This window comes from Lepidothrix coronata, unplaced genomic scaffold, assembly GCF_001604755.1.
Source record: "Lepidothrix coronata isolate B3197 unplaced genomic scaffold, Lepidothrix_coronata-1.0 Scaffold16, whole genome shotgun sequence".
Lineage (NCBI taxonomy): Eukaryota > Metazoa > Chordata > Aves > Passeriformes > Pipridae > Lepidothrix > Lepidothrix coronata.
In genome coordinates, this window is record NW_016690196.1 from 7755157 (window position 1) to 7775479 (window position 20323).

The 20323-nt window shown below is 42.7% G+C and overlaps 2 protein-coding genes across 5 annotated transcripts in view; one reads left to right on the plus strand and one right to left on the minus strand.

Annotated features, from left to right (window-relative positions):
- The window catches only part of GLP1R (glucagon like peptide 1 receptor), an 88666-nt gene extending 74171 nt beyond the window's left edge, over positions 1-14495 (plus strand). Inside the window, exons 9-14 of one of the 4 annotated variants that reach the window (XM_017806832.1) lie at positions 2596-2665; positions 3389-3477; positions 7242-7274; positions 7605-7743; positions 8625-8666; positions 13669-14495. In XM_017806832.1, the coding sequence (XP_017662321.1) occupies positions 2596-2665; positions 3389-3477; positions 7242-7274; positions 7605-7743; positions 8625-8666; positions 13669-13836 (541 nt within the window). In that variant the 3' untranslated portion in view covers positions 13837-14495. Of the gene's footprint in view, positions 1-2595; positions 2666-3388; positions 3478-7241; positions 7275-7604; positions 7744-8624; positions 8667-8786; positions 9174-13668 lie in introns of those variants that run through there. The other 3 variants (XM_017806831.1, XM_017806834.1, XM_017806833.1) reach the window with 3 other exon arrangements.
- A 4557-nt stretch (positions 14496-19052) lies between these two features.
- Positions 19053-20056, minus strand: SAYSD1 (SAYSVFN motif domain containing 1). Its single transcript, XM_017806589.1, is given in 2 exon segments — positions 19053-19538; positions 19623-20056. Coding segments are annotated over 2 exon segments (639 nt in total). The 5' UTR covers positions 19776-20056.
- Positions 20057-20323: the final 267 nt, after the last annotated feature.

Here is a 20323-nt window from a genome sequence, read left to right on the forward strand (position 1 = left end):
TCATGCTGTTTGCCATAGCTCTGTCACTGTGGATGTGCAGCGGGCTGTAAATTTCATTTGTGATTTAACTATTTCCCTGGCTATGGAGAATAACTGGAAGTAAATGTGGTCAGGGCTGGGAAATTGAGGCAGTCCTGTGAACGTAGCCATTTGAATGAAGGACCAGAGCCTGCAAGGCTTACTTGCACACTGGCTTCTTCTTTCCTTACATGTGCAGGTATAAACTCCTTTAGAAAGCAATTGTGTTTTAAAAGTGAGCTATTGAAAAATACTTTGTCTAGTTTAGAAGTAAATTTAAAAGCAAGCTGCTGTTCTTAGTTATTAGACCATGCCTAAAAAGTTGATACTTACACATTTTTGTTCCTGTCCGCAATAAAGTATGGGAGGAAAACAGCCAGCCTACAATCCTTTTTTAAAAATGGAGCCATTCAGCTCTAGCTCCTCAGGGTAAAAATTTAGTGTTTTCACTTTTAGAGAAAGAATACAGGATTGGTAAGCAAAGGCAGAAGCTTCCCAGTAGCATTTGTTTCACTGGACAAATTCTCCACTCATGGCTCTGAGGCTATTAGTTGCCAAGCATCTTCTGAGTGGTGCTGAGCAAACTGCAGGGATAGATCCCAAACACAATAGATGTTGGTGTATTTATCAGTGTGACAATCACAGAAAGCACAAATGGGCAAGAAATCATGTACAGATATACCAATTTTATTTTCTGGACACTTTAATAGCCATGACACTTTAATTGACCTGTAGTGGTATTTTCATTGCACACATTTATTTAAAGTAGCTAAAACTGCTATGTGCCACAGGAAGCAAATTAACACACACAGAAATGTAGCAAAGTTAATGTAAAGAATTGTTTCTCAGTGTATGTTATTATAAAGAAATTTATAAATTGCCTTTGCATCTATTGCAGCTAGTGAGAAAAGTAGAACTCCACTCCCAGCCATGCCTGTTATCCCATCAGTTTTGAGGGGTTCAAATAAAATTAATTTCAAAGGCTCCATGAAGCTGGCTCCCAGTCACACGTACCAATTAAGTTCTTCTGTTACTCAGATTCCAGCTCAGGTATGCTGACTGCACACAGTCTGTATACCTGTTTTCTCCAATATCTAAAATACGATTGAGCTGTAGGTCGTAGAGCTGCTGGTGGCAATAATATGCCTGTTATACGTGTTAAACTGAAACGGAAAAAAAAATGAAATTCTGGGACCTTCTCGGACTTGCATTACCTTCAAGGGAATGTGCAATTGCCACAGCCAAGCTGCTACGCTTTCCTCTCTAGTCTGTGGGTACATGTGGCCTTGTGGTTGTAGCATGGATCGCTCCCACATACTGCATGGTTTGCTCTTTTTTCTTTCCACTTAGACTGTCCCACTTCAAGGCTGGGAGGGTTTCATCTCCACCACCATCACCCAAGCTGAAGTTTCCGAGGTCTGTTAAGAAATCTTAAGGAAAATTGTGCATATGTATGTTTTGATGAGAGATGAAACTTGGAGAGGAAGAGAAACTTGTTTTGTGAAGGAACCTGTGTTTTCTGTAGTGCTGTTTTCTAGTTTGTGTTTCACAGCCTGTGTAGCTCAGAAACTTGCTCACTTTACTGGTGACTGTTGCTTTTGAGTAATGCTGAGCAATAGGGCAGGAGGCTAACGAAATTATTTCATAGAAATGTTAAGAATGCTGTCATTGCAGCAACAAGTGAGCGCTGCCCTAACACCTGGGCCACCATTGTGCACAGACATAGCCCATCAGACAGTTGGTGGTGGTCGCTGGCTGTGGCCAGAGCAGAACCAAAAAGGACTAGATGTGCAAACCCCTCCATGTAAGGTTCACTTCAAACCAGCAATCCCAAACTGTGGTTGTCAGGCATCACTTTTCTTGTCATTGTTCTCCAATATTGCACAAGGAGACAGGAATTTAAAAAGCTAAAATGAGACTCATGGGGGAAATTAAGGATTATATTGCCTGCAGCATGCTGCTTACTTGGCAGAGGGCTCAGGTCAACAAAAAGTTAGGAACTATTACTCCCATTTTTGATTTTACTTGTTTATAATTTTTAAAACTCCCTTTGGGCCAGAAACACTGTGCATATGCACTGAAGGAACTGGAGTTTGCTGCCTCAGTTGCCTTCTCCGGGCTGAAATTAGTAGGTCCTTTATGAAAATAAGGACAAATAAAAGTAGTGCAGAAAGAGGAGGCTAGGAACCACACAGGAAAGATCTGACTCAAACAGACTCCCCTCCTCCCGCTTCTCCTTTCAGCCATATGACAAATTTGACCTTGGTTTTAATGGAATAAATCTTCACCATTAATGGATGATAATTTATAGCAAATTGTGGAGGAGAGCTAGCCATTAGTGGGCAAGAAAGGCCAGTGAGTAGTATCCAGTTGGATTATGATAGCTGCGATAGTACAAAGCATTCAGTGTTTCTGAGAAGCGATTGCCTCTGTTTCCATGTCAGCACGATGCGCTTTCCTAGTATCTAGTCCTTAATATTGTTTTCCTTCTGCATTGCTGTGACAGAATGAAAAGCAGGAGATTTTAGTAATGTACTGAAACTTTTCCTTCTTGTCTCCTTTTTGTCATCTTCCTAGTTGCTGGACCAGAAACTATAACATGAATTACTGGCTGATCATCAGACTGCCCATTCTCATTGCCATTGGGGTGAGTATGAAGCACGTGCTGCGAGCTGGCAGATTTCCATGAGAACAGGACGTGACATAGTACAAAGATGCACACATGGCCCTTGTGCATGTCCAAAGGCTAGTAACCTTTGAGGCTATTGGCATTTTCATTCAGAAATGTGATTTTATGAAACCAAATTTGTTTCTATCACTGGAATTCCAGACTAGCCTTTTGTTTGTTTAATTTGGCCACATGCTGTCATGTTGTAGTGGCAGGAAATGATAACAAAACAGCATGCTGTAGCAATCCAGTTAATTCCCCAGTGAACAGAAAGCTATGGCAGGTAGTACAGGGAGGGTGGAGACAGTATTTTAGGTACTGGACTGCGAAAGAGCCACAGATGTGTGGTATTGTGTAGAAATGCCATGTTCTGCAGCCACAATACTGTGTTAATCTCAGATCTCCATACAAGGCAGATGGGCCAACCCACATTTTCATAGTGTCTCACTTCCCAGAGAGTAGGTAGGCTTCCCTGCTTTGTTTAATGAAGTGCCTGTGTTTTCAAAGACGACTTGTGAATTCACAATATGCATTTAGAGCACAACTCCTTAGCAAGGAGTTGAGTTATGTAGCAAATTCTGCAGCTGCAGAGTAGCTGAATGCAGAGACCTACCTGTGCATACACAAACCAGCTTTCTTGAGTACTTGCGCATATGTATTTATTTGATGATGGTGATATAAATCCTTCTTTCATTTCTCCAGGTAAATTTCCTCATCTTTATCAGAGTTATATGCATCATCATCTCCAAACTACAGGCTAATTTGATGTGCAAAACTGACATAAAATGCAGGTAAGTCTTATGGTGGTCTGGCTCTTTCCATGCCCTTCAAAATAGAAGTAGACAAGAAGGTACACGACATGACTGGATTGACAAACGTGGTTAAAAATCACAACCCTTGAGTAATGCACAGGTGTGGTGTCACACATTGGTATAGCTGCTTAGTCAGTCCCCAGAAAAGCCTCAGTGAAGCCGGGGGCAGGTATTATACCTGCGTTACAGATAAACAAAGGCTTGATGTCTGTCACTTTACAGTCTTCCATTAGACTGGATGAATATTAATTAAACAGATATTTTTAAAATACATGCAGCACATGCAAGTACTAGATGTTAAAGAGGTTGAAAGTGTCCAGAGAAGGGCAACAAAACTGGTGTAAGGGTTGGTAGGAATGTCCTGTAAGGAGTGGCTGAGAACTTTTGACTTGTCATTGCTCTCTACAGCTCCCTGAGGAGGGAAAGTGGAGAGGGTGGAGCTGAGCTCTTCTCCCTGGTATCCAGTGATAGGATGGATAGGAATGATTTGAAGCTGCACCAGGGGAGGGATAAACGGGACATTAGGAAGCATTTCTTTACAGCAAGGGTGGTCAAACACTGGAACAGGCTTCTTAGAGAGGTGGTTGATATACATGACTGTCACTGTTTAAGGGGCATTTGGACAATGCCCTTAATAACATGCTTTACATTTTGAACAGCCCTGAAGTAGTTAGGCAGTTGGACTACTTGGTCATTGTACGTTTCTCCCAAAGGAAATATCCTATCCTATTCAATTTTGAAAAAAATTAAAAAAAGAGTGATAGAAATAAAAGGTTTCACTTTGAGAAAGGTAAGATGGGTCATTTTGAGTTTTGCTCCTTGTTCTTCATGCCAGTTGTTATTGGGACAAACTTTCAATCTTGAATGCATGAGGTGTTTCAAGAGAAATGTCAGGGTTATCACAGAAATGTTTTTGTTTTTCAAGCTTCACCCTATCTGTGTCTCTATTCTTCCTGTTATTTAATCACCTTGCTAAGATTCATGGTTGCATCCTTCATTTCTGCATCTTGAAGAATACTTTTGTACTGAAGTCTGAAAAACAGTGTAGGAATAACAGGTTAGCTATTGAATTTTCCAGTGTGGAGCTACATGCTGCGGCAGCTGGACTGCTACTGGCGCTGGACTTAGCGACTTTGAAATTGGGTATTTCAGTGCTGCAGCCTTCTAAGCTAGACAAAGCATGTATTTTGGTACATTCTCATCACAGTATAGAGTTGCTTTGTATGTTACCTACCTGCTTTACCTCACTTGAAATTTTAGAAATCCTAATGCATCTTTAGAGCTCAAAGCAGAGAAAAGGACTTGTTTTAATGACCTTTGTTTTCAAGCCTCCTTTTTTTTCTTTTTTTTTTTTTTTATTTGAATATGTGTGAGTTTTATTTGCCAGGATAAAATGTGTGGTGATGTAAGGGGGGGATTTTCCAGTCCTTATGGCTTGAACCCATTTAAAAGTCTGACTGTAAATTTACCCTGTCAATGGAGAAAGCCTTTGCCCTCATGACTTGTGCAAGTGGCAGGAAGGTTTAATGCAGGTGAGGCATCATCTCAGAGGTGCATGTTCATACATTTCTTCATTTTACATGTTCAGAAATCTTCTGTGTGAACAGAAGGGTTTTATCAGGAAAGAATTTACCCAGCAACAGAGCCTTCTTCTTCACTCATGAAGACTCTAGATTTGGTGGCCTGTCTGGAGGTCGGTGGTTGTAAGTAGAAGTTTTGGAGAAGTCTTTTACTGAAAAGAGTTCAGTGTGCCTCTGATGATAACAAAACCAGTAATCAGAGATTCCTGTATCAGACTTCTCTTCCACTCAAAGTCACTGGAAGAGATGTTGGGCAGAGGAAAGACAGAACTGCTATGCTGGAATGGGTTATTTTAAATAAGGACTAGTCTAGGTGCCCTAGAAGGTCACTAGTTTAGATATGTATAGAAAGGAGAAAAGTGTTTTGCTTTCAGGCCAGTCTGTCTCTCACCTCTCTCCTGTTGCCCACTTGCCCACAGCAAGCTCACTGTTCAGTATGGCAGCAAACTTGTTTTCTCTACAGGACGAGTTGTGGAGAAACTTCTCCCCTTGCTCAGGGGGATTTTGCTTACCCAGGAATCCTTTTCATAGGACTTTTCATGGCTTCCTGTTTAAGGCAGAACTCTTCAGGTATCCCATCTTGAGCAATTAACTTTGATTAAATAAGCAAGGAGATTGCTGTACACCTACACAACTCCTTATTTTTATCCAGGGCCAATTCAGCTTCAGGCTCCCACTTCTCTATCTCAGGCAGGTGATGGTGGAGCACAGCCTCCATTGCAAGGCTAGCTGGTAAGCTGCTTGTTTAAACAGGCTGCCTATCCCCCAAAGCAGTGGTGTGCCTGTGTCTACTAAGAGCTACATTTCTGCTTATCTATATGTGTAAACCTGTTTAATTTCAACAGCTGCTTTGATTCATCCTCCTTTGGTCCTTGTGTATCAGGGACATTGGGAGGCCAGTGGGTGGGCTGGCAGGAACCTTGCACTTGCTTTGTGATAACCTCATGCAGCAGTACAGGATGCACACTTACTGGGGAGAACACTACTTTACAGAAGACCCAGGGAGGCTGGAGGAAAATAGGTTGAATGTGGTTCAGCAGTGTGCCCTTGTGGCAGTGTAGGGTGACTGCACACTGGGCTGCACAACCAAGGGCTGAGACAGAAGGTCAAGGGAAGTGACTGATCCCCTCCATTCAGCACTTATGAGACTGCTTCTGGTGTCCACCTTGAGGCTTCCCAGTATAAGAAAGGCAATGTGTCCCTTGCCTCCAGCCTCATGGGTCTTGCATCAATTTTGCACCAAACCAGTTCAGGGGCTGGACCAGGTGACACAGGAGGAGGTGCTGCAAAATGGGTTTATTCAGTCCACAGAACAGAAGAGTAACTAACGATTTAAGTGCAGTCTTCAGCTAGTGTGGGTTATACAGAAAATGGAGCTGGAGTATTTTCAGAGGGTCACAGTGAAAGGACAAGGGCAGAGGTCACAAGTTATAGCAAGAGTAATTCCAATTGCAGCTCAGGTGAAAATAAATTCAGAATCAGAGTGATCTGACACTGGAAGAGAGGCCCAAAGGGGGTGTGGAGGACCTTGGAGATATTCGAAACTTTGCTGGACACAGCCTTGAGGAACCTGCTGTGAACTGGAGTTCAACAAGAGACTTCCAGAGGTTACTTCCAACCTGAATGATTACATGATTCAGAATAGCAGCCAGTAGCCCGAAGGCACACAAGATCTGCTAAGTACTGACAGCCCTGCTATAGATGAGTGATTTCGTATCTACTGAGTTGTTGTGAGATCTTGATATGTTCTGTGGCCCAGGAAGCTCCCATGTGATGCTAAGGCATCTTTTATTATCCTGTTGGGTGTTGTCTATCAAAAGAGAGTTAAGGATCATTCTTGTGAATTTTTTCTCTTGAGCAGTGCTCTCTCACATGTGAAAAATGTTTTATTCCAGGTTGGTTTGTCTTCTTTCCTTTGCTAGCTGTGTCTTTGAACTTGCTGTTTAAATCATGGAGCCATCACTCACTTTAACACAGCTTAATTGCTTTGACAAAGTGTTCCGCAGTTACAGATAGTTACAATGAAGATTTAACACACCACAGGGTGGAATAACAAGCACGCCTCCCTTTGCCAAGATTCTTTTAAAATATTTGAATTATTGATAGATTATTTCTTTCAGGCCATCAACAAAGTAGGTTTTGGTCATCTTTCCCGAATTACAGGTGGAGAAAAAGATACGCAGGAAGACATCACAGGTACAAGAAAGCACATGGCCTCCTTCTGAGTTTGGAAGATTTTCCTGGTTAAATACAGCTGGATACAGAGAGTAGCTCTCACCAAGAAATGGTCTGCAGTGAAGGGGTAGGGGCAGTTAAATGATATGGAAACTTACTAAGGTTATTTTGAGGATTTCTTTTTTTCCTGCTGCCTCTGGAGGAGGACCTTGCATCACAAAGTGGTACAGTGGCTTACCAAAGCTGAGAGTGTGTCAGAAGCAGAATGCAGAAACAGTGACTCTCAGTGATCATTTGGATCAACAATGATCTATTCAGTGGCACTGTTTTTTTCTTTCTTTGTGGTCTTAGGCTGGCCAAGTCTACGTTGACTCTGATCCCACTGCTGGGGACCCATGAGGTCATCTTTGCCTTTATTACGGATGAGCATGCCAGAGGGATGCTGCGCTTTGTGAAGCTTTTTACTGAACTCTCCTTTGCTTCATTCCAGGTAGCACTCACAGTGTGCACATGTGCATAAGATACTTTTTAGCTGCTATTTGGGGACCTGCTTTCTCTCTAATTCATTACATGTTCCTTGTTCCTTATATTTGTTAGTTTAGCACTGGATGTTACAGGATTATGACAGTGAAAGTATAAGGACTAGGTTTTAATAGCCAGCTTACATGTTAGTGTCACATACACTTATTTTCAGTGTCTTAAATTTACAGCAGTAACCTGGTATTCCTGTCTATAGATTAATATTTACTTCCTATGGTTCACCTCAAGGCAATAACAAAAGTGTCTGTGATTTCATGTAATTTTATAATGGCATTGCTGAAAGCAAATTTTGTGCTTTCTCCGGTGTTTTTGATACTCCTTGGAAAATCTGTGTTGTGAGAAGTCTACAGCTGTAACTGCATGTGAAGAAGATGTAGGCTTATTGTGACTTTTATTTAACTGTTGCCTTAGGTAAAGGCTATTTTGAGTCTCCTTGTTTAAAGAAATCATTATTCCTTTAGTTTCCCTGCACACTCACTAATCCCCTGTTTATCAAGCACAGAGATGTATTTAAGACAACTGTGAATTGCTCACTTATGAAGTGTTTATGACTTGAAACCAGGTAAGGAAAAAGAAGGGGAAAGGAATCATTTAACAAAGATAACAGGTTGAAGAAAACAGTAACTCATTTTTCCTAAGATCATGTGCTTTGAGATATAGTTTGGTCAAACCTCTCCTCTGCCATGAGAGCTGACAGAGGCCAAAGATTGTCTCCACCTTTCAGTCTTATCATGGACATGCCAGTGTGGAGCCTCTACACCTCTGCAGTTTTGTTTGACAAAGCAAGGAAACTGCTCTGCTGACTATTCTTCTGGTTTTTGTTGGTTTCAGGGGCTGATGGTTGCAATTCTTTACTGTTTCATCAATAATGAGGTAAGAGAGACACCATTTGTTCCAATTTGCCTTATCAGCATACACTGTAGGAAAAGGAAATTGAAAATGGTCTTGAACTGCTAAATTGTCCTTTTTCAGAAATTTCACTTTTTTTTACAGATCCTTCCCTGCACAGCTGCACAGGATAACTCAAGAGACAAATGTTGTTGGAAGGAATTCAGGCAGTATAATTTAGGGTCACTATTTGTAGATGTGGAATCTCACAAATTGTCTTGCTCACAATTGTACAGTTTGTACTGCTGGAATCTTTTTTTTAAGAATTATAGCTGCTCTTCTTAATCTCATGGTGCTTCTTTTTTGCTTGTTTTGGTGAATGTGGGAGTGGAGCCCTTTTTATTCTGTGAACTCAACTCAACTGACTGTTGAAGCTGGAGAATCCTCATGGCTATTGCTGTATAGTTTGGTTTCATTTGGTTTCCCTGTGGCCCAGCTTTTGAAGACATAATCACTCTCTCATTAGGAAACTGAACTTCACAAAGTGGTGAGCTCTCCCACAGGCCCAGAAGAAATGTATCTTTGGCTTTGAGTAATTGATTGCAAATACCATCTCCTGTGGATTCTGCTGAATCCCAGCCTTGTTGGGTGAAAGGGTATAATTCTGTTTCCATATCGCAGGAATTCCTCATGTTACCTTCTAAGTGATTATTATCATTCATTCATTCATTCATTCATTCAGCAGCCAGATTTTCAAGGGAAGCAAACACTTCCTATTTGACAGTACATTATCAAATTAAATGAGCATTAATGTGTTTTACACTCGCACTAAATCTACTTTTAACCATGTCATGGTAATTCAAGATCACCTATTGAGAGACAGGCCTCATCAAGGAATTGGAATTAGTGGAAAAATGTGCTACTTGTGTCATTATGGCCAGGCTGAAGTCAATAGAAAAGCAGCAGGCATCCTGAACTTAGCCTTGCAGGAGAATGTTTACTTTTGTAGCTTGGGGGTAAGACTTTGTTTAAGTGAATCTGTTAGTTGTACTGCTTGTGAAACTCAAAGGTAGGTAGCAGCAGGCTTTACTCAAATATTAGAGAATATTTGTTTCAAATTCCTTGTACAGCTTTACAGGTGTACTTTAATTGTAAAATGCAGCATTGTCTGCTGGTGCATCCTGTATTTCTTTTGATTCACTTTGACATTTGCTCATACATCCCCTGTGCAGCTGCAGCCAGGCCTCTCCTGAGTAATGTCCAGTAATTTCCTTCATATGATATGAGGGCAAAGTTACATCATAACCCAGACTGTATTACAAACCTGAAACAGGTAGGCTTGTTTCATTTTAGGGGGCTTACTGTGTAATAGCCTATCTATGTTTCTAAGAGATCCTTCAAATCTCTTATTACTATAATTCTCTTGCCTTTGTAATATAGTTCATAAAATCTAACCACAGTGTGCTCAGCTTCACTGACAGACAATCTAGGATGAATTATTCTGCTTGTTCCAGCTCTTGTTAAAAGAAGGGAGTAGGGTTTTGTCAAGCCCAGTCATCAGCATCCATAAAATAAATCCATGTAAAGAGTTTGATTAAATAAAGTCTCTTCTATTTCTTTTCTATATGAGAAATTTTTTCCTAAACTAAATGAGAAACTGTTTGTCTTCTGACACACTATATGTGTCCAAAGAATACCATTGTTTGCAATGTGGTCTATATTTTATTTTTGTCTGTGACTCATTGACTCCTTTGTTTTTTCCTTAACCATACACAATGAAAGATCTTTGCAAGTCCTAGTGCCCAGATCAAGAGTAGAAATTTAGCTAGAAGTGCTATTGTTATCCTTTTCTAGTATCTACTTCTGAAAAAACACTAGAATATGTTCATATTTAAGTCTTATTTCACCTGAAAGATTCTGGATTTTCTCTGAACTTGTTCTGAAGCCAACAGCAGGGTCTCATGAGATTGCCTGTTACCACTGTTGTTCTTTGCAAAATGAGCTAGGGTTAATATGACCAGTTTTTCTGCAGTTAGTACTGCTTTCTCTAAGAAATATTTTAAACCATAGTGATGCTGCCTTTTTCCAACAGTTAGTTTAAGATGGTTCAGGTTTAATTCTTTGTAGTCTTGGTTCTCCTTTTTGCCTCTTTCCTGTCACTTATGGAAGTACACTTCACTCTCATCTACTTTAAAGAATCTGTCCTGATGCCAAGACTCTTGAATTCTTTAAATACTGCCCAATCCTCCCTTTTTCTTGTCATTTCTTTTCATTCTCCATATAGAAAACTCATTAAACTTCCATCAGCTCCATTCCATCCCATTTCAGACCTACTCTTCTTTCACTCTGATTTGTTGAGATTTTTTTTTTTGCCAGAATTTAACTGTTTTGTAATCGGATTCCACACTCTCAACATCCTTCCCCATTAGCTGCATTAAGCTTGATCAACTGGTCTCTATGAGAAGTCTTGTCCACTTTAACCCTCCATCACCATCTTTTTCAAATTCTCCTACCTCTTCCCTTTCAAAATACGGTACATAAACATTTTTCTTCTTCCCCTTTCTCACATGTCATGGTTTAACCCCGGCAACTAAGCCCATGCAGCCACTCGCTAACTCCCCCTTGGTGGGATGGCGAAGAGAATTGAAAGAGTAAAAGTGAGAAAACTCATGGGTTGAGATAAAGACAGTTTAACAGAAAAAGCAAAAGTTGTGCATGCAAGTAAAGCAAAACATGGAATTCATTGACTACTTCCCATTGTCAGGCAGGTGTCCTCCCAACTTCTTGTGCATGCCCAGCCTGCTCGATCTCAGGGTGGGATGAGAAGCAGAAAATGCCTTGGCACTGTGTAAGCATTTCTCAGCAATAAAACAGGATCTCTGTATTATCAACACTGTTTTCAGCACAAATCCAAAACACAGCCCCATACCAGTTGCTATGAAGAAAATTAACTCTACCCAGACAAAATCAGCATATCACGAGAGGTTTGTTCTTGGTTTCCTTTTCCCTGTAGAGCTTATTTCTGGGGAATCTTATTGACACGTGGAAGTTACTACGATAATAATTTTGCTGAAAGATCTGTAGGTCTACTTCTGTGCTAGAGAACTGCCTCTTTGCAAAATAAATCTTAAGCTGTTCCCTTGGTTATACATTCACAGCCATCTAGGCAAAAGCTCAATTCAGCACAGACAGCAGAGCTGCTCCCTATCCTTTTCCTAACCTTTTGAGAGAAAATTTATATTCTGTCATACAGATCCATTCCTAAGATAGATCCTTTCCTACAGTCTTTTGTTCCAGTCTTCCATTCACTTTATCTCAATCTTGCAGGCTATTTGTATCATAGCTATAGCCTGTTATGTCCTCCCTTTGACTGACTTGAAGGTACCTATTTCTATTGCTCATTGACTTATTCTGTCAGTCAGTACATTCATGCTTTTGTTCAGGGTTTGCCTGTAAATCTCTACAACAGCTTTTTCCCAGTGCTGCCTGTTGTTTTTCATGCCCACAAAAGATACCAAGGGGTAGTAATATGGCCAATTCTTCTGCAGACAGTATGGTTCCTGCATTTCTGTCTTTATCTGGCCATTCTCCCTCATTCTTCAATGCCAAGCTATCCCAGACACACTGTCTTTCTCTGGTGTCTTTGTGCACCTTTTAACACAACAACTCCCCGTTACCATGGCACAACACAAGCTTCCGTCTTAGCATCTTTTCTTCTGACCCATTTGGTTGTGATACTGGAGGGACAGATTCTACTGTCAGAAACCCAGAGATGCAGCTGGTTCCCATCAGGACAATGTTCAATACAAGGGCTGTAGCCCAGAGCTGATAAGCACTGCTAGAGGTACCCAACAAGGGAAGACAGTTATATAAGGCTTTGCTTCTTTTTTTTAGGGCTGCTTCCCAGATTCAGTATTTCACAGGGAACAAGCAGAGGAGACAGACATACAGCAGCTGGTACCCTAGGAAGTTTCCTTCAGAATATGAAGGTTTCAGCAGCCCAGGAATGATGACAAGTCTATGCTGAAACTGCCATCAGCCTGTTTAGTCTCTTGGTGGTCAGTACTAGATCCTAAAAGGAAACAAAAAGCATCTCTCCAGAGAAGGCTCACTTGAGTGACCCACCTACAGTGAACTTATTTCCAGGCTGAAGTACACGCCATAATGAATTGATTACTGTAGTTGCACTCCTGCCTTCCTATCTAGAGTACTGAGTGTTCAATTTTCTGTCCTCTGCCTTACGTGTTAAAAGCTAATGGAGGTTCTTACTTTGGTCAAGTGGCAAGAACTTTGCCCATGGAACTGGGAGATCTAAATTCTGGTCTTGTGTAGCAGTGAAAAGACCCTGGATAAACTTCCAAATGAGTACAGAGGTTACACAGTTCAACCCAGAACCTGCGACTAGATCAGTATATTTTGTAGCTTTAAAAAAAACCTAGTATCTGGAAAAAGATACTGGAATTGCTATTTAAACAGTACAGTCTTCAACTTGCTTAATTGTTGTTTTGAATTCTGAATAAATCTTCATTTTTGTATGGAATAAAAAAACTTACATAAATATTCAAAGAACAAAAATAATCCAGGACATAATAATGTTTAAATCAAACCAGAAGTTAGAACAGAACTCTTAAGAATACCTGTGGTGACAGTATTGAGCACGAAGCCAATCTTTTCAGACATTTCATGGCTGATAAGCAAAATCAACTTAATTGTTAGTATCGGTAGGGCACAGAGTACAATCAGTATTGCAGGTGAATACAATTTAGAGTAAAGTAATGAAGCTAAGATTTTCTGATGCATAAAAGAGCTTTATTTCTACAAGTAAACAGGAATGTCATTATTTCAAATGTGAAATACCCTACAATGGACTAACAAGATAATTGGATAATTTGAAGCAATAATATTGCAGGTTTCAGCTTTTCTCACCAGTGTGGTATCTTTTTTTTTCCTCTTTTTTCCCTTGCTCTTTTCTAATGCAAATGGAGTCATTTAAAGAGCGGATTAGTTCTACATTAATTCCCTTTGTTTTCTTCTTTGCTTCTGTTAGGTTCAGATGGAGTTTCGGAAAAGCTGGGAGCGCTGGAGATTAGAACATTTGTATGTCCAGAGAGACAGCAGTATGAAACCTCTGAAATGTCCAGCCAACAGCATCAGTAGCGGAGGCACGGTAGGCAGTAGTGTCTATGCTGCCACTTGTCAGGCCACATTCAGCTGAGATTTCTGCAGGTGAATCAGACTGAGAACAATGAACTGTATGATATACCTGAAAACCCTTAAATACCCAAGCAAGTGGCTTAAGTATGCCATCTCCAGCAAGAAACTTAAGCATATGCTGCTCATTGCCTGCAGGCTGTTGGACAAAGGTTTCTAGCGAAAGCAATCTGCTAATGTAATCAACACATCAGAGGAAAAATTGATCACGTCTAAAGTAAGTTAAAAGAGTTTCCTCCTATTTGCACACAAGGCCTCCAGGTGTCCAAAACTTAAGCATAGCATTGATCCAGTCTGAAACCACAGGGTCAATGGCTTATTACTGTTGAGTGGGCGAGCTGAGTGATTGACTGATTAAATTACAAGGATACAGAATATGATTATTGCCAAAAAATATGTTTAGACTTTTATGGGGACAGGGTAAGGTCACCATTTATAGAAAAAAAATAATTTAGTGGGACACAACTCATGTTTTAGGGAAGAACCAGTTTTGTAGTAGGAGTTTCCCAAAGTTAAAGTTGAAAATATGCTAACCTTTTTTCTGTGTAGGTGAAGGACAGCATCCTGAAGGTTTATCAATTTACAGCAGGTAGTTTGGTGAACACTTGAACACTTCTGAATGCTCTTTTTAAGCTTCACTTGCAAAAAAAAAAAAAAAAAAAAGAACCAAACTCAGTATCTGTTAGGGGTCTCATCTGCTAGAATTACAGAATTGGGTACACATTATCTCTGTTGACTTGGATGGAGGTGTCCCCTAAATGCACAGCCCTTCCATTACAATTGGTACTCTGCTTGTCTGGTGGGCACACAGGGATGGGATAATGACTTCTGCTTCAAGAGAATGTTTTCTGTCGAAGCTTTACTCTGTTTCATGTGGGTGCAAGCACACAGAAGTCAGCTAGTGGCCACTGCTGGTCTTATCACATCCATGGCATTGAAAAGATTCACTAGTTGGCATTGTGGGCTCACTTTTGTTTCTCCTTCAGCCTTGGTCCTTTTCTCCAGAGATGAGGTACCTGCACTTGGGGGCAGGAAGGCAGCCCTTGCATATGGCACAGGTTCAGGACCAAGGAGAGCTCCTGCCCAGGTGGGCTGCCATCCTCCTCCAGAATCTGCCTGCTTCCCATGAGTGGGATTCAAAAAAAAATATCCCCAAACCCACTATCCTGAACTCCACGAGCTTTTGTGAGTTTAAAACAGTGAGGACTTGTGCAGTGACTGTATTTGCACTGCACAGTGTTTCCCTCCCTGATGTTTACAAGAGTTGCTTGGGAAAAACAGAGGTACCTTTACAAGCAAGACGTAATCCATTGCATCACTCAATAGCAACCTTTACATATCTTTACTCAGCTGTTACTCAGGCTCCCTTTACAACAAAGAGGCCAAATGCCAAAGACTAGTCCTGAGAATCTCCCTGTTCAGAGACTTTTAAGTAAGTAACTTCCATGGCACAGCAGTTAAGAAATACTTAGCAGAAATAACACACCACCACCACTACCACCCTCCAATTTTCAAGTCTCTTTGCACTTGCACTCACAGCCCCCATTACCAAGAAAATACACTGGATATTCTGGAATGTAATTCAGCATCTTTCCTGCCTGAAGCTAGATTGCTTTGCATGGTATTATTTAATCATTGTATTAGAATCCAAATTGCCAACAGTGTGGATTAGTTTTGGAATCACCAGGTTAGAACTGAATTAAGAGAGGATGTGTTACCTTCTTCTGATACAATACTTGTAATAGAGCTCCAGGGAGAAAGTCAGACATGTCTGTAGAAATCCACCACAGTTCTCAGGCTGGCTTATATATGTTTAGCATGCTGGCTTCTATGTGGGCCATTCCCAGGCCTTCCCTCCTTAACATCAGTTGCAGAGCTAACTTTGGAATGAAGCACCTCAGGTTCTTCTGTAAATTTAATAACTAGCTTCTGTGTTGTGTGACCATCAATACAATACTTGACTACCACATGCAGATATTAACTGCTGTCCTAAAATATAATTAATTAGCTTCCTATACGTAGAGAGTATGCTTGATATTTCTATCTACCATGTACTCTGATGTGCTTTGAACAGGAAAAAAATGATAGTAGGTGAAAAGGCAGTGTGATGACAGATGAAATTTGCAGCTGTAGGATAATGCACTCTGGAGGGAATAATTTCACTCATTAATATTCAAGAGTGGATACTAGTTTTCCAGGGCCCTGCTTAGTTGCATGCAAACCTGGGAAAAAAAGTTTCTGCTGCTTGTGCAGCTGTTAGCAAGATGATAATTTTGCTACAACAACAGGAAGATACAGAAGTGTTTAACTCACTACTGTGCTGGGAAAAAACATGTATGTAGCAAATGAAAGAGGAAAGTCATAGGAATAGAGAGCATTTCCATGTGTGGTAACAAACCTGTACTTAGTTGCTGTCACAAGGTTCTTTCAACAGCTTGACATGCTTTTGAGTTAGTAGGCTCTTCTTGTCCCTCCTAGTCATTTGAGAAGTGAGGGCTTTGGGCCCACAAGAATAGCTCCAGCATCAGATATCAAACTTATCTTGGTAACTTTTGCCTTGTTAGAATACAAGAGAAAAATTAGGTAACAAAGTGAGGTCTTAGCCAAGCAGAGGGTTGTGGAGGAATTTTTTTTCCCTCTCTGATTAAGCTCTCACTTCTTCAAACTTTTTTAAATCCCCTTTAAGAATAACTCAGTGAAAGTTATTACCACCAAAGCAAAATTACAGTATTCATGTATTTAGAGACAGTGCAAGGTCTCAATGCCAATTTCTCCATCATTCTTTATCTACTTCAGTAAAACCTTTTACAAGCCTTTGTTATTCGTGTCATCTCTATTTCAAAATGTGTAATGTACATTTATTTGGGTAGAATGAAATAGGCGAACCAACACAAAGCACTGGAACAGATGAACTGTGTCAGTTTTTATTTCTTGTGCCTTCCAGCTTCATGCTCACTTATTGTGGTAACTTGTTTCATGAAGCATTAAGTACAAGAGTCTATAAATCCATCTGGACATAACGCAACTAGAGTTTATAGCAAGTGAAAACTTTATTTCCAGCATTGCTGCTATGAAGTTTTATAATTTCCCGAATCTTACCTTATATTTAATATTTATTTGCATGTATTTCCTTGTTTTAAAAAACCCCCCCAGAATTGAACTGTACAGGATGTCAGATTATCAATTCCCCATAAACACTATGCTGATGTTTATTTTTATCATTGTGAATAAAGTTTCAACTCACAAAATTCCATTGTTTACAGGTGTTTTGAGTATCATCTGACTACTTCTTGACCTATAATTAGAATAGTGTTTAAGAATGGAAAGGTTCACAGTTCATGGTTCTTCTGAGGAAATGAATATTTATATTTGCTACTCTGTGTCCACTACAAAGAGGCCTTTGAACCTGCAGAACCTATGTTAATCAAAACCAAAATGCAGCATCACTAGTGGGGTTCTGTAGGGCTCCATCTTAGGCCCTGTCCTCTTCAGCCTCTTCATAAATGACTCGAACGCAGGACTGGAAGGGACATTAAGCAATTTTGCAGATGTCACAAAACTGGAGGAGCTGTTAACTCACTTGAAGGCAAGGAGGCCCTGCAGAGAGGCCTTGACAAATTAGAGGACTGGGCAATCACCAGCCATATGAAGTTCAACAAGGGGAAGTGCCAGGTTCTGCACCTGGGATGGGACAACCTCGGATGCACGTACAGAGTGGGGAATAAGATGCTGGAAAGCAGTGCCATGGAAAGGAACCTGGGGGTCCTGGTTCATGGCAAGTTGAATATGAGTCAGCAGTGCCCTGGCTGCCAGGAGGGCCAAATGTCCTGGGGGGCATCAGGCAAAGCATCACCAGGCAGTCAAGGGAGGGGATTGTCCCGCTCTGCTCTGCACTGGGGCAGCCTCACCTTGAATACTGTGTGCAGTTTTGGGCACCACAATATAAGAAAGATATTAAGCTATTAGATAGCGTCCAAAGGAAGGCAGTGAAGATGGTGAAGGGCCTTGAGGGGAGTCCATGTGAGGAGTGGCTGAGGGTACTTGGTCTGTTCAGCCTGGAGAAGAGACTGAGGAGAGACCATCACAGTCTACAACTTCCTCATGAGGGGAAGAGGAGGTGCAGGCACTGATCTCTTCTGTGGTGACAAGTGACAGGACCCGAGGGAATGGCCTGAAGTTGTGTCAGGGATATAAGAAAGATAGGTTGGATATAAGAAAGAGGTTTTTCACCCAGAGGGTGGTTAGGCACTGGAACAGGCTCCCCAAGGAACTGGTCACAGCATCAAGCCTGACAGAGTTCAAGTGTTTGGATGATACTTTCAGGGACATGGTGTGATTCCTGGGGATGGTCCTGTGCAGGGCCAGGAGTTGGACTCTGTGATCCTTGTGGGTCACTTCCAACTCAGTATATTCTGTGCTTCTGTGATTTGTACAGTCAAGAGGAATGTGTAATAATAATGAGAACTCTGAGGGATTTTTACCAGAGGATGGTTGATTATGTGCATAACAAATCAGGATTTGAAGGACCAATTTGTGGGGTTTTTTCTCAACTTTGTCCTTAGAGGCACAAGTTCTAGCAGCTGCTTTTCACTATGACTTAATGATTTCATTGAATCACATAATCGTTAAGGTTGGAAACGACCTTTAAATCAAGTCTGACTGTCTACCTAGCACCACCACAACAATCACCACTAAAACATGTTCTCAAGTGCCACATCCAACTGTTTTCTGAACACTTCCAGGGATGGTGACTCTACCACTTTGCTGGGCAGATCTGGTTTAATGCAATGATCTGTATATTAAAAATAGTGGCGGATCATACAAGTACACCTGCCAGGCATAAGTCTTTTTTTTTTGCTTATGTTACAAATTATGAGAACTGATATGAAGCAAACGGACTTTGCATGATAATCAGATGTTTGTGTTAGATCAAAGACACGAGTGCAAACTGAAACAGCAGTCTGTTTTAGATAAATGGATAGCACTTCTTCATGTCTTTTCTTCAGAAAGAGGCTTCCAGCCAGTACTGGGAAGAGCAGCAGTTGGACCATTCTAGTGAAGGTGTAGTCAAAGCTGCGGCAAAACTCCTATGGAGCAGAAATGCACCAGCTGACACGCTGGCAGGCACAGCTGTGACAAGGCCGTGCCTCTCGGGGCCGCCCGACAGCGGCCGCAACAGCTGCCCGGCCCCCAGGAAACCAGACCAGAGCGCGGGCTTTGCTACGGCTTTATTCGGGACCGGACGGCTCCGGGGGACTCGGGGCCAGCAGTAAGGCTCAAGAAGGCGTTTTGCACAGAAACAGCCCCCGTCTCCTCCCCCGTCGGCCCTTCCTCGGGTCCTTGGGACGGCGGCGGCGGCGGCGGCGGCGGCGGGGCCGGCCCAGCACAGCGGCTGTCCCCGCCGGGCCGCCGCTACCTGCCCGCGGCGGGCCGGTAGTGCAGCTCCCGCTCCAGCTGCTCGGCCGTCAGCGTGCCGGCGATGGCGGCGCAGCCGGGGTTGAACACGGAGTAAGCGCTGAGCTCGCCGGGCCGCCGCTCGGCGGGGCCGCGGGTGCCGGCGTACATCCAGTAGAGCAAGGAGAGGACGAAGTAGGGCAGCCCCAGCTCCAGCTCCGCGAAAAGCGCCAGCAGCACGGCCCAGAGAAGCACCTTCAGCAGCAGCGGGCGCGCCCACACCGGAGCCGCCGGCGCCGGGGCGGGATGGACCTGCGGAGGCGGCAGCGAGACGCGGCGTCAGGCACCGACCGGCCGCCGCACCCCCGACCCGCCCGCCTCGGCGCTCACCTGAGCGGCGCCGCCGCCCGGGCCCACTGCGGCCCGCGGTCCCTCGGCGGGCTCCGGAGCCGTGGGCACTCCCGGCGGGTCCGCGGGGCGCGGAGCGGCCGCAGCACTACCGCGGGCGGCGCGGAACTCGGCCAAGCGCCGCTCCACGACCGCCGACATGGCCGAGCCGCGCCTGCGCCAGGGCCGTGACGGCTCCGTGGGGAGGCGGGGCCGGTGGAAACATAAAAAAACGGGGAAGGAAAAGAGCTGGGTCCCCCACCGTGGGGAGCCACAAGCAGCGAGGTGCTGCTCGCGTCGCTGCCCTGTATGGATAGCAGAGCCGGCCGACCGGCTCTGGTGAAAAGCTGTAGTTCACCAGAGGCCTCCTCTTGTGTTTTGTTTTCATAGAATCAGAATCTATCAGGTTGGAAGAGACCTCGAGTCCAACCCATGACCAAACACCACCATGTCAATTAAACCATGGCACTAAGTGCCATGTCCAGTCTTTCCTTAAGCATCTTCAGGGACAGTGACTCCACCACCTTCCTGGGCAGTCCATTCCAATATCTAATCACCCTTTTTTGTGAACGAATTCCTTCTAATGTCCAATCTGAACCTCCTCTGGCACAGCTTGGGGCTGTGTCCTCTTCTCCTTTCACTAATTGCCTGGGAGAAGAGGCCGACTCCCACCTGGCTACAACCTCCTTTCAGGGAGTTGTAGACAGTGA